At 44.2% G+C, this 14,649-nt stretch overlaps 1 protein-coding gene across 1 annotated transcript in view; it reads left to right on the forward strand.

The window, feature by feature from the left end:
- Positions 1-14,649, forward strand: part of SGCD (sarcoglycan delta) — a 208,103-nt gene that overhangs the window by 19,121 nt on the left and 174,333 nt on the right. Inside the window, exon 2 of the mRNA XM_018565348.1 lies at positions 5,921-6,106. Within this exon, the coding sequence (XP_018420850.1) occupies positions 5,921-6,106 (186 nt within the window). The remainder of the gene's footprint in view (positions 1-5,920; positions 6,107-14,649) is intronic.

Raw genomic sequence — 14,649 nt, forward strand, 5'->3', positions numbered from 1 at the left:
ACTAGGGAGTGCACAGTACCTCTGTCCAGCATCCCACCCAGCTTACTGATGTCACTGGTTGCAGGACGCCAGCCAGAAAGCCTTGCTCAGCTCCTGGCATCCAGTGACGTCAGTAAGCTGGGCAGGACGCCTGCCGGAGCGTCACGGGCAACTAAATGAGCTCATACGGCAGGTTGACTACACTGTTGCTCATTGCAAGGCGATGGCTCTTAGCAACCTGGGACTCTCTGCCCAGAAAGGGGGCAGCAGGCACACCTGTGGACCCCCACATGACCCAATGAGATGCCGCCTGAGACATCAGAACAGATAACCAAGCACAAGAGTAAGAACAACATATGGGCATTGAACATTGTCACAAGTAGATAATTGGTTTATCATTCCTCACATCAATCTAACTATACGTGCTTTAAAGTGCAGCCTTTTTGTTGCAATCCCTCTCTTGACATTTAAAGCTATATTCCACTGTAGCCCACACAGCACTAAAACAAAACTATGAATCTACCTCAAAAAACACTGTATGCTATTTTAGGTACTCTTCAGCTGTGTCCATGGAAACTGTCCCCTGTAAGCACAAGTACATTTTTGGAAAACCTGCCACTTCGTTCCTCTCTTTACCCCGTCATCAGCAGATAAAATAATTCCCCAATACTCACACTGGCTTCGAGGAAGGAACTAGGACAATTTTAGAGCAGATTTACAGTCAGCTAAGGCAACCAAAATTAAGATAGTGGCTACTGGCCACCCACTGGAAATAGTCTCAGCTGTGATATTTACATAGGAATGGGTGGCGCTATTTACATATGAATAAGCCACAACTCATTCTCCCAAAAAAATTTTTGCGTGTCGATAGAGTGTTCGGGTTTCGTTTGAAGAAAAGGTGGCAACCCTATCGTGTAGTGATGTGCACTGTTGAATTTCCATTTACACAAATAGGGGCCAGGCTGAGAGCTACACAAATACAAACTGTCTTATTCCTCACATGTTATAGTCCGGCCTCATTCACTCGCTTGTGCAGTACTTTAGTTGCTGTTCTACTCCCTTTACGCTGTATCATTCTTACCAGCAGGGCTGGAAAAAAACAAGTAATATAGCATGTGGCATATGGTCTGTTTCTATTTAGGAGGCGCTTCTGGCAGAAATCCAAAAAATTCTAACTACAGAATTTACCCCTTAAAGCTGGAGTGTGAACTCTTTAACCTGTCAAAGGATTCATGAAAGTGTTCAACCAGTGTTGTGATTTAGTCATGTGTGTTTATGAAAAATATAAAAACTCTTATTTTATTTGTGCAATCAGTTTGCGAAGTGACTGTAAATAAAGCAACAACCATAACTTAATCACTCACTGAGAAAATGAGTAACCAAATCAAAGGAATGATATGTGTAAATAGGATAATATAAAAGTCTGAGGCTGCATTCACATAGCGTTTGTGGTTCCCGCACGGTTTTCCGTGCGGAGCCGAAAACGCTAACATTTTTAAATCCGCACGGATGACGCTCGTTTGCGGCTACTTAATATCCGAGAACGTGCGGAATCTGCCGGGTTATCGTACTTGGACTGCTTCGACAATACACATTGAATTCCCTGTGTAGAGCGGCTCCGTGTGTATCCGTACAGCCGAATACGCACGCTCAGGTGTGAATGGAGCCTAAGGGGCCCAAAGTCACCATGTCTCTTAGGCCCCGATCACACCAGGGTGGTTCGGTAGCGCGGATTTGTCTATGCTAGACCGCCGACATGAACAACCCCATACATTCCTATGGGGAACGTTCATGCAATCGCGCAGCTTCCTGAGACCCCAAACGCCTGCCGCCCAAAATGCTTCCTGAACTATTTTTTTGCGCTGATCAGCATGATCAACGTGCTGAAATACGATTAAAAATGCCCTTTTAAAATTCACACGGAAACCCTCCTGAAAACCCCTTTTTTGCCGTTCGGGAGGAAAACGCAAATATTTTTAATCCGCACAGATGCCGCTCGTTTGCGGCTATTAAATAACCGTGATGGTGCGGAATCCGCCCTATTATCGTGCTTGTACTATTTCGGGGGGGGGGGCGCACGGTTTCGCAATGGTCTGAGTGATGCACATTAAAGTGCATTGTGTTCTCTGTTTAGTGCGGCTCCGTGTGTATCCGTACAGCCAAATACGCGCGGAGAGCCGCTCAGGTGTGAATGGAGCCTTACCAATCTTCATCGCTGTACAGCAAAAACTTTGTATATTCTCGTAAATTATAATCACTCTTGTGCAAGTCCCAAAGCCCTGTTCAAGCAGAGACCTCACCAGAGCAAATTTACTTCTTTATGATGGAAAGGTCTAGTACTGCTTGTTTGCATTAATGCTTAGTTCCAGTTTTAGTTCCCGTTTACACCATTGCGTTCTGTAAATGCGCGCCTAACGCTGAAAAAGTGCGCTTTGACGCGTTTTAACGGAACGCATCAAAAATGCGCAACACACTTCCGCATTCAAACTCACATAAATGCCTGGGAAACAAAACAAGAAACACATTTAGCAGATTTTGCCACATGAGCTACTTTTCCCACATTTGTTTAGCGTGCTGTGACCATTGAAATCAATGGGGATGTGCAGTAAACGCAGGAAGAAACTGTCTGTGAACATGCGTCACTGCAACGAACATCCCTGGAATGTGATGGTGTGAATGGGGACTTAGGCCCCGTTTCACACCGGGCAGTTTGACCGCACGAATCCATGACATGAACGATCGCATACATTGCTATGGGGACCGTTCATGCGAAAGCGCGGGAACACGCGATCCAAACCGCCTCCCACCAGAATTGCTCCATGGGCTTTTTTTTTCCACGCTATGTTTCCTTACAGCTTTCAATGGAATCGCGCTGATCAGTGCAGTTATGGGAGTTTTTAAATTGCGTTTCAGCTCTGAATAGATCATTATCTATGTACATGAGGGCAGTCATATTTTATCATTAAGAGGGAACTATGGCCAAACTTTTGTTGGCGTTAGTTCTCTTTTGGGTCACAGGAGGACATGTCAGTGACCCAAAATTCAGCATATAGCGGACTATTGCCTGCTATATGCTGACAGAGCAGTGCTGCAGCTGCGAAAGATCCCGACAATATTGTCAGGATCCACCCCGCTACCTGATTGACAGCTGGCTCTGCCTCTCTAAAGCCAAAACCAGCTGTGCCCGCCCCCTCCACTGTCTGTCCCCTCAATAGGCACTTGAGAAACGGAGAGGGGAGGGGGAATCCCTACAGGGAGCAGTGACTGACAGTCACCACTCTCTGCAGGGAGAACATCATGAACTAAGTGATCAGCGATATGGGATCGCTCAGTTCTCGATCAATAAAGCTGACATGTAACAGCTGCAATGTCATACGTCGGCTCTAGCTATAGAGATGGGTGCATTTCTCTCTCCCCATAGTTCTCCTTTAAATAAACAGGCTCCACATCCTGTGTTGCAGTAACAATAAATAGTGGACTGACTGAGACAATCCCAGTCCTACCAATTGGAAGATGGGCTTTTGAGCCAACACCACAGACCTAGTTAATCAAAACATATATTTCACGTTTATTTAGTGCTTACACATTTTAAAATACAATTAAAACATTCTCTTTTGAGGTAAGTGCATCTAAAAGCAAATACATAGATGCTGGTCTATTTTCATAAATACATATGACTTAATATGAGTCCATTGAGATATCAACAGTAAATTGCAGTTCATAGACCAATTTACAATGATGAAGAGCCCTCTCAGCACTCAGTAGTATCATGAAAGTGACCAGAGGTTACCATATCTTTAATAGATCTAGCTCACCAAAATACTATGTCAGGGATTTCTCCAACGTATTTTCTTGCCACTCTGTCTGATGTTAAAAGATGCAAGTGTTTTGAAATGATCTTAGGGATTTGATTATGTTGTCGAGAAAATGTAGCTATGACCCTAGTGGTTGGTTGTTTTTCTTATGTTTAGGCCCACTGTACCAGGAGCTGGTCTACTGTAAGCCCAAAAAATATGTATGTTCACCATAGATATGTGTTGTTGTTTAGTTTATATATGTGTATTTATATATTGTTTTCTTTAGTTTGCTGTGTCTATCCTCCAGAGGAAGCCATAGTTGGAGAATTACGTTGAGGACTGCATACAGTATTAAGACGCCACGAGAGGGCTCTTAGTCATTGTAAATTGGTCTATTTGATATCTCTATTATTAAGTCATAATTATTTATGAAAATAGACCAGCATCTATGTATTTGCTTTTAGATGTACTTAGCACAAAAGAAAATGTTTTCTTGTATTTTAAAATGTGTAAGCACAAAATAAACATGACATGTAAGTTTTAATTAAATAGGTCTGTTGTATTGGCTCAAAAGCCCACTCTTCCAATTGGTAGGACTGGGATCGTCTCAGTTAGTCCACTATTTATTGATATTTGTTATTGGGGTATAGCCACAGACCTTCCTCCAATGAATACTATGTTGATCCTGTGTTGTGGTACTACACAATAGTTGTGATTTACTGCACTTTATCGTAATGCGATTCTAAAGCTGATCTTACACAGATTTTTGGTGCTGTGATTTATGGTGCACTTACTAGATCACAGGTGGGCAAACTCCAGTGAAACTACAAATCTCGCTTCTGCCTCTTGCAAGCTTCTCTCTCAATATCCAAGTGACAGGAATCTCTGTCTGCCCCCATAGAAAGACCGGGGGCAGACTGAGCTTTCTCTCATTAGCATACAATTGGGGAGATTTATAAATCTGGTCACATCATCAGCTTCTTTTAAACTGTTCCTGATTCCTAATGCATATAGTGACTAGGGTTGACACCTGTCCGGGATTCACCCGGACAGTCTGGGTTTTGAATGCTGCGTCTGGGTTTCATGGCAGCTGAAAACTGGACACATTATGTCAGGCAGACAGGGCTGCTGGCGCCTCACTGAAAATAGTCTTGACTGTGATATTTACATATGAATAGGTGGTGCTATTTAAATATGAATAAGCCGCAACTCATTCTCCCCCCAAAAAATTCTATATGTCGCTAGAGTGTTTGGGTTTCGATGAAAGAAAAGATGGCAACCCTAATAGTGACACATGTGTTATCCTATTGTTGTTTCCGTTACTAAATACCTTCATAAGGAGAATTGCCTGTAAATTGTAGCCTATTGCTGGGAACTTCCTGGATGGCAGCTGAAGTGCTTAGCTGACTTGAGAGTAGGAAGTTGAATTATCCTTGCGATGCTTTGGGATCATTCACATGGTCGTGCCTGTCGTACAGTGTGCATGCCTGTGCAAAGACCCGATCCCAGGCAGGACAGGTGCTGCATGTAATTGCATGCAGCAGCCTGTACTTCCCTATGAGAGTATGCGGCTGCATGCGGTTACACACAGACCACAACCTGCACATCTGTTTGGGTCCGGGTGCCCACACTTGGATGCATACTGTCTCCGTCCAGGTGCAGGCACCCAGACCTGCATGCAGCCGCATGCTCCCATAGAAAGGTACAGGCCGCTGCATGAAATTACACAAAGCGCTCGACCCTTCTGAGATCAGGTCCTCCCATGGGCATGCACGCTGTACGGACTGGCACTCCCGCCTGAATGAGTCCTTAAAAAATGATGTTAACATTAACCTGCCTCCCCTTGCATTCCGGAGCAAATCTCACTACAGAGAACAACTTTCCTTTCAGAGCAGAGCATGCATTGTGCAAGCAACAACTATAAAAATGATGCAGTTATGCCATGTGAATGAGAAACATGTAACAAACCTGAAATAGGTGTCATGCCAATTTGGCAGCAAAGGTGGAAATACACTTTAATTATATCGTCATACTGACTAAGATACAGAAGGCCTTAGTACATTTGTTTGCATTCTGCTTCTGTCAATATGTCTTAGCAATAAACTTTTACTTCATCACTTATAATGTGTCTTTCTGTGTTCCAGATGCCTCAGGAACAGTATGCTCAGAGGAGCACGCTCTCCAACAGCGAGGGACCCCATGTCTACAAGGTGGGGATATATGGCTGGAGGAAGCGTTGCCTGTACTTCTTTGTTCTGCTCCTCATGATACTTATCCTGGTGAACCTCGCCATGACCATCTGGATACTCAAAGTCATGAACTTTACGATTGTAAGTAACCATGGTAACCAAACCATAGAGCCAGAACTGGCAGTGAGCGTGTTAAAGAGGGGGGCTTAGGGTGTCCATTTTTTTACCTCAGAGATGATAAACATAGAGATATATTCCTTTGTGCTTTTATGTTTTATTATGATACGTCACTTATTGTTTTTTCCATTACTTAATTACCTCAGGTTTTTTCCATTATAATCCGTTACAGGAATTGGTGCCTATTTTTTTTTTTATTCTGGTGATATGTGGGTGGTAATTCACATAAAAAGAATTCAGACTTCTCTGTATGCACAGTTCTCTTCTGAGGTTGCTGGGAGTTCTATCATGCACAACCTGCTATGACAAGCACATTGCTTTCCTGTAGCCATTATTATATATAGAGATAACTTCCCTTCTCTTTTATTCTGTACAGATTTCTCACTGTTGTCAGCAAAATTTTATTAATGGGATTTTTTTTGGTGCAATAAAGTGTATCTCTAGCCCAGGGGCAGGCAACCTGGGCGCTCCAGATGTGGGGAGACTACAAATACTGTCATGCTTCTGTCTCTGGGAGTCATGCCTGTGACTTGTCAGACTCTTGCAATGCCTCATGGGATTTGTAGTTTCACCGCAGCTGAAGTGTCGAGGTTGCCTACCCCTTTTTTTCTGGCTAGAGTGGAAAACCCTAATTTTGCTGTATCACATTGGGGAGAGTTTTCTTCCTGTTCCACAAACACAACAGAAAGTGAGAGGAATTCACGCCAAAGTGAGGCAAAATCCGCCTTTATAAAGAACAGATGTCCCCATTGGATGATCACCATGTAATGTGGAATTTTCATCACCTTCTGTCCCAGACAAAAGAGAGAGCATGAATCTCCCCCTCAGCTAGGGTGCAGTGATAAAAACTGACATGGGGGCCAGCCCCTTCAATGTTCTTTCCAAGACTAAATCAAGAAATACATTTTAAAGTGACTCTATAACCACAGGGTCACTTGCCCACAATGGGAAACCAAGGGCTGTCCCTATGGTAATTGCTGCTATTCCGGGGAGGTGGTGGTGGGGGAAAAAGGGGGGGTTGTTGATGATAGGGAATGATCACTTGCCCCCTTGGTTAATGGTTATTTGCCCCCACCATTGCTGCAAATATTCCATGCTTGCAGTTTTGTGAAGTACCTGCTTCCCTGCCATACATTGTGGTTTCTTTCACTGGCTTGCACCTCACTTTAGGGCATATAAGCCAGTGGGAGGAACCACAGTGGGGGGAGCGGGTATTCCACACACCTGTAAGGTTGAATATCTGCTGCGGCCGGAGAAACAACACACTGGCCTTCAGAAAAATAAATGTATTGCCTCTTCTGTTACAGCAGGAGCAGGCAAACTCTGCCTAATCCCATTAGGCATTGCAAGACTCTGACAGCCACAGGCATGGCTCGTGTCTCCCACCACCACAAGCACAACCCCAATCTACCACCATAGCCAGGAACAATACCTGATAAGTAATGTAGCCAAGCATGACTTTTACAGGAAAAGTTAAAATGTTACATAAAGATCCAACTGCCTAGCAATCATTTTGAATTTAGTTTTTTCCGGAACCTAAACTTTGCTGTGGCATTTTTGTCTTCATCCTATGCTCCGTTTGCATCGGCCAGGTTTGCGACAGTTCTACTTTGTTTTGCCATTAAAAAGTTGCTTTTTGCGATCCTTCATAGAAAAAAGCAGGAGCTGGAATCTTACCGTCGGAAGAAGAGGAGGGAAGGTTATGGTAGCCCACAGGCTTCATAGAGTATAGACAGGATTTTTTTTTAGCGTAGAGATCTCACTCGGAAAGTAACTGTCATGTAGAAACAGCAGGAAGCCCAGTTGGAAAGTCAATGGGGGCTGCAGGAGGCACAGTTATAGAAGAGATGTACAGCAGGAGGGTGAGCAGGGTTACATTATAGAAGGAGGCTGCAGTATGTTACACAGAATAAGTTAAATTGGGAAGGTGGGGAGTAATTTCTCACCGTGAACTTTTTTTTTTACTGTACAGAGAATTTCTGTTTATAACAAGTACATAACTTTTAGATATATGAGTTATATATACAGGTAGAGCATCTGTTATAGCTTACAGTCTTTGAAAAACACTGAATGCTGTACTATTTCTTCCTTACGGCTGTGAGAATTACATCTCAAGTGGCTTCGTTTAGGTAGCTTTAAGGCGAGAAGAGGTTCTCACCTTAAAGCTGGCCATACACCTTACAACCATCGCACAACTTTCATTGTGCGACGGTTGTAAGGTAATTAAAATCTCGTACGATCTGGCCATCTTGGACAGGCAGATTGTACTTGTGATCATCGCAAGCCCTCCTCGCTGAGGGGTGAGCTTCCGATGATTCCAATGCTGAGCAGGGCAGTGTGCGCTTGCGCACACCGGCCCGTTTGGCATTTGTCTTCAAAGCACGACAAAAGACGGTCGCACGTCTTCCATACACCTGATGATTATCGTACGATCGCGGGATCCCCCGCGATTATCGTATCGTAATCGGCAGGTGTATGGGCACCTTTACAATACAAAAAATCCCAGCACACCTTTCAGCTTGTGAGCACAAAAAGACTAATTCAACAGTTTAAAGAAGAACTCTAGGAACGCTTACAGTTAAGGGTTAACTCTTGCAGTGCAATGGGGCAGGGGTAGCCCCATTGCAGGAGTTCACTTTTGGAAATCCTCTTTAATACTTACCTGTCTGATCTTCGCCCTTTGTAAAAACTACAGCTGCAGAAAATGCTTTAGCATCAAACACACTTCCGGGTGAGTCGGATGCCTGGTCTCCCACTGAGCACTGTTGTTCGATCGGGTATCCCCAATTCACTACTGTGCAGTAAAGTTATGTAGGGGTTAAGAGATGGAAGCAGAGCACAACAAGGGACCAGACATCCAATACTCAATAAGTGATGTATGCTTCAACAGAGCAATGCAATGATTAGCACCGCTAGCATTGGGTCAGATGACTAAAATGTATTCATCTTTAAATGCAATTGTTTTGAATGGAAGCAGTACAATTACCTGAATTTGACTTGGCATCAGCCTCTTGTAGACCCTGTACAGCAGAGCTCAGAATGAAAGAGGGAAGGCAGCACAAGGAGCCAGTCAGTTGTAGAATAGTGCTTGTGGGCTACCAAAGGACATGCTGATAGGAGGAAAGAGCAAAATACCAGAGAGATAATCTCATGACTGTTCTATATCCCCCTTCATTTAAGTGAGCACCCTCCCCATTCCCCCAGCAGGTTCGTACTTTCTTCCTCTGATGGCTGTAGACTCCCAATCTGTCTGCAGCCAGTTAGAAACTAGAGCTGGGCCGCTTGTATCTGTGCACTAATGTTTCACAGGCTTGAATGGACCGTACCCAAACTGCAAGAGCAACGTCCCATTTAGGTCTATGGGACATTAGTCTACAGATACTGGCAAGTGGCATCAGAGGCAGCAAGTACAGGGGCCTGCAGGTGGGGGGTTTGCACAGTTTAGGGCTTGTTCACACCAATTGCAGTGCATTCCAGAGGGGTAGCTGCTGCCATACATTGTGGTTCCTTTCCTTTCACAAAACTTCCCCCTGCGTTCTGGGGTAGGAGGGGAATGACGGTGCATTGAGGTCAATGGCACCGCAGCCACGCCCCCTGCAGTGCGATCGGACCAGTAGCAAAACATTGCCTGCTTTCCACTGCAAATGCAAAAAACAGAGCAAGCATATTTTGCGTTTGCAGTGGAACGGAACGCAGGCAATGTTTTGCCACACGTCTGATCGCACTGTGGGGGGTAGGGGGGGGCGTGTTTACGGTGCCATTGACCTCAATGCGCCGCATTTCCCCCACCAGCCCCGGAACAGAATGCCGGGGGAAGTTTTGTGAGTGACTGCTGCGCGTTCCAGAAGCTACCGCTCTGTTTCGACACAGGTGAGAGGGGACTTGGGGTGATTATTTAAAATGCATGAACAAGTACTTAAACTGCAGCAGAGAATGATCAGGTTTTCTGCCTTGTCAGATAGGGCTGTGCAGCAGAGCTATGTAAATCTCAGGACTGGATGAACAGAAATACAAATAATTTGGCAGGTAAAATAACTTTCATATATGCTTCCATATGTATTTCCTCTATGTATTTACATGTTTGCCTGGAATTCACTTTTAACTCATAGTACCGTACCCAAAGCAGAGTTTTCATTTTTCGTTGGTTGCCCTCTAATAGATGGCAATGAACTGAAGAGATGTGAAAAGTGAAGATTTTCTAAATCTCTAAGCCCAAGTACGGGATTACCATTAAAAGATCTATGAAGCATACTCTTCTAATCTTTCGGAAAATCAGAAGCCCAGGGGGTCAGTTCACATTGCTGTCTCGGTCGGGGGGGGGGGAGATTTGGCAAGTGATACTTCAAGTAGTTACGCCTACATTGTATTAGAGGATTGTATGTCTGCGGTAATAAGTTAAACCGTAGTGGAGAGGAACCTAGAGGAAATAAAGGTGATGCTTCAACACTTCCACAGGGATACGGAAACGTGCGTTAAGGAATGAGATTCGGGGAAGGATTTTGTGCAAATATCATCATTTTCTTGGTAAGCCGAGTGTCTCAGAATGGAGCACGCCTGGTTTTATAATTAAAGGCTTTGTGCAAGGATGTGCTGAGAACAAAATGTCTTTGTTTCCCTTAGCATGCTGTCCTATAGGCGGCCAATTCAATCTTGGCTCTTTTTTTGCTGGGTTTATTCTGCTGGTTTAGAACCCAGTATCCCTCCTGCTGAAAAGACAGCAGCTAAACTAGGTGTAGGGTTTTTGTTTTGCTTAGTATGTTTAAATCAGTGATGAGCAAACTTAACGTGATGTTAAAGTCAAAAGGTTTTTAAGCTATTTCAAATGCTATTAAATCACGTACTGTACAATAGATGCTGCTTCATCAGACATCCCAACTCTCCCGGACGCTTCGGGAGTCTCCCGCTATTAAATAGCGGCTCCCGGCTGCCCGGGAGAGAAACACTTTCTCCCGGAAAGGTTTACTCGGCTCGATCGAGCAGAGTAAATCTTTCCCTGCTCTGTTTCCCACAGCGTGTGGAGCTGTGAACAGGGCCAACTGATCGGAAGCCGATTAATCGATTATTGAAAAAGTTGACAACTTTTTCAATAATCGATTATAATCGATTATGTCGATTAGTTGTTGCAGCCCTACAGCAGACCCAGCATTCCTACAGTGATGGCTCCCCTCCTGAATTAACGGCCAATCTGCCCCTGCATGTGTTTCTTTTGCAGGCTCAAGGGGCAGCTGATTTGGGCCACACAACAATGATTGGGCCCGGGGCAACTGCCCCCTTTGCCCCTCTTTGAAGATGGCCTTGCATGTGCTAGGGAGGGTGTAACTCCTGTGCACATGAACAGGAGTTATATCATCAGTGACCACTTAATGGGCGAAGAGAAATTACATGGAACCCAGAAGTGGTGGCAGAGGCAAAGGATAGAACAGGAGGACTGAAAATCAATCCAATAGCCCTGGAGAAGGGCATACTTGTATGCTGTGCATACTTGCACATTATGACAAAAGCTCACCCTTCACACAGCGGTTTACTTCTGCTTTAAATGGAATAAGGAACTCTGCTGAACACCCCATTTTTAAGCATCTAAGTATGAGACCTACTATACAGCCCCCTTTAGTTCCCAGGTTTTATCAGGAGAAGGCAAAGCATAAATGTCAGTGCAGGAAGGGGTTTGTCTTCAGTGCTTAAGAGACCGGCGCTGGAGAAGTGAGTATGCATTAGGTTCAATGTATGTAAGGATGGGGAGGGTTTGCGTTTGGGTTACAAGAAAGATTAGTTTGTGGAGCATCTTCCGTGAGGTCATCAATGTGTTTGGCACACACTCTGTGTTAAAAACTTCCAGGTCTGACCTTGTGTCAAGGGAACAAGTCATCTAATATCATATTTCACCTAGAGCAACATCTTATGGTGAAAACCTGCATTCTGACACCATCATATAATAAAATGTCTAGGAGCTTGGTGAAAAACCTATTAATGTTGTGGTCCCAGGTGTTTTCTGGGGCAACAAATTTCATTTTTCTATTCTTTTGGGACCTAACAGAGCACCTCTCAAAGGTGCTCTTTTAAATGGGTAAAATATTTCTGAGGACCCAAAAAATGTAGACCATTAAGCACTGTTAGAAATGGTAACTCTTGTTTTATTAGACAAATCATTTTCAAGCTAATACCAAATTTCCATCCAAACTAAAAACCCCCTTTAAATGTCCTCCAGAATTTTCTATTAGACTCTGTGTGAAGTGTGTGCTTCTAGTTGTAAAGTGAAATGATGCATAGAATGTTTAAAAATGAGTTCCCGCCCGCATAATGATTGGCAGCTTGTAAGTCCATCTTAAATCAGCCTGTAAAACTTTTATTTAAACAGCCATAAAGTTTCAGGTTGTTGGCCTTGAATAAAAAGACAATAAATTGTGCCCTCAGCATTTCCTGTTTCGATCTTGGCTACACTTTGAAGCAGTGAAAAAGCTTGATTCCAGCGCCAGCTTTTACCGTCATGTTGATTAATATCAGGATGTCTTTCTGCAAATAGAAACAAGCAGCTTGATTGGCAACGCTGCTAGAATGAATATTACCCTGTTCTTTTTTTCAGCTTTAACATTTTGTAACTCGCATCTATTTGTATGCATTGTGTCACGATCCTGTTATATTTTGGGGTACCTAACCAATCAGCAGCAAATACCTTATTGATACAGAGTTGCTCACTGAGGCAGAACACGGAGCAGAGTTGTACAAAGTGCAGAAATCAATATCATCAGGTAACATTTTTTAATAGCATCTGGTCAGTGAAAGCTGAATTCTGATTGGTAGGTATAGCATACTTTACTTTGCCACACTTTATATATGAGGTGGGCAGTGGGAGGCAACTGACTTCAAGTTGTTTAAAGGGTTAGTTATCTCTAAAGCTACCCATTATAATGTAATGTACCTTTGCATATTACTGATTATTGATCGTTGAGCCTTTGGATGATTATTGGTAATTTTATGCGATATCCTCCAAGCAGTCCTTAGGTCACCTAAAGCTCCTTCCCACACCTCTTTAATGGGATGAATAGGCTACATCCATGCAGTGGCGTCACAAGGGAGGTGCGGAGGGTGCATCGCACACCGGGAGACACCATCAGAGGGGGTGACAGCAACCAAGAGCCCGACAGTTGGGCGAGAGATGAAGGGACCCGTCGGCATACTTTATGCCGCCCAGTGAAGTCCCCTCCTCTCTTTGCCGGTGTTGTAACAGAATCCTGGACTTTGTTAGAAATCTGGACCGCGTCTGTGCAAACGCAGAAGAGGTGATTGGATCCAGAAATTTTACAGGCTATTTGCCTGTATTGCGCATGTGTCAGCATTCATGTGTTAATTTTTGCCTCGACTGTGAATTTCATGCACTTACTTCACCGTACATGTGCTTTTGGCAGTGAAATTTGTGGACCCAATCACCGGCTCTGAACTTGCTTGTTGAACCGACGTACCCTCCATGCCCCCCAGAGATCTGCGGCTCTGAGCTTGCACGTTCAGCCAATGCCACCTCCACCATCCACCCCACCCCCGACGCCCTCGGAAGTGACGCATGGGTCCATGGGATTCTACCTGTTAGGTAAGCCCACATGACGTCATAAAGTGTGTGCGTGATGATATCATGCGCATGCGTGATGACGTCCCAGCGGGCTGTCACCCGGAGCGGCGGCTATTTTGCTGGTGGCCATTTTGCTGAAGGACACCGGTGCCTGGATATGCCACTGCTGCATCCATGGACTACCCATAGTGGTCTTTCTCTGCTAAAGTAATATATTCCAATATTTTATCTGGGTTTTATAAAGTCGGTTCAGCAGGAATCTCACATGACGTTTGCTTCATCTCACATGGTCTTTTTTTTTCTGTTGAACCCACCCCCCTTATTGCTTACAGATAGCTCCCAACTGTCCCTTATTTGGAGAGACTGTAGCTCGGTTCCAAATACCTTTGCCCCTCTTTCCTGCCTACTTATTTCTCTGTTTTGGTCTGATTTCTAGACTTCAGGCTCTGTGCGACCCAAGCTCACCTCAGTCCACGCAAAACTGTCAGTGACATATCTCTCTCCTGTCAAATCAGCTGTGGCCAGGGCATTACCAGCCCTTTGTTACTTGTAGCTGTGGGGTAGGGAATGCCACAGCCACAGCTGATTGGGCACAGAGAGGAATGTTTCACTGACAGTTTTTGGAGAAACTCAGTTCTCACCAAGATTGCCCATATCCTTAGTGAGAGGATGCAGTGGCATGAGATAGTTGGGCTTGAACCATTGGACACTTTGGCCCCATATTTGCAATCTCGGAGCATCCAGAAACCTGCAGCTAAAAGAATTTTAGCAAGGGGGTACCTAGTTTTCTCCCTTGAGTCAATGTGTATGAGAATATGCAGGTTTGACTTGCAGTGTATTTTTAATGCATTTGATTAGCTATTTAAGAAATATGTTTCACCTTACAGACAGCACAGACTGCAAGACAAATAAGAAAGCCTTACTGCCTTGAAGAGCTTGCAATCTA

The sequence above is a fragment of the Nanorana parkeri genome, unplaced genomic scaffold (genome assembly GCF_000935625.1).
Source record: "Nanorana parkeri isolate BGI_ZX_2015 unplaced genomic scaffold, ASM93562v1 scaffold835, whole genome shotgun sequence".
Taxonomy (NCBI): Eukaryota; Metazoa; Chordata; class Amphibia; order Anura; family Dicroglossidae; genus Nanorana; species Nanorana parkeri.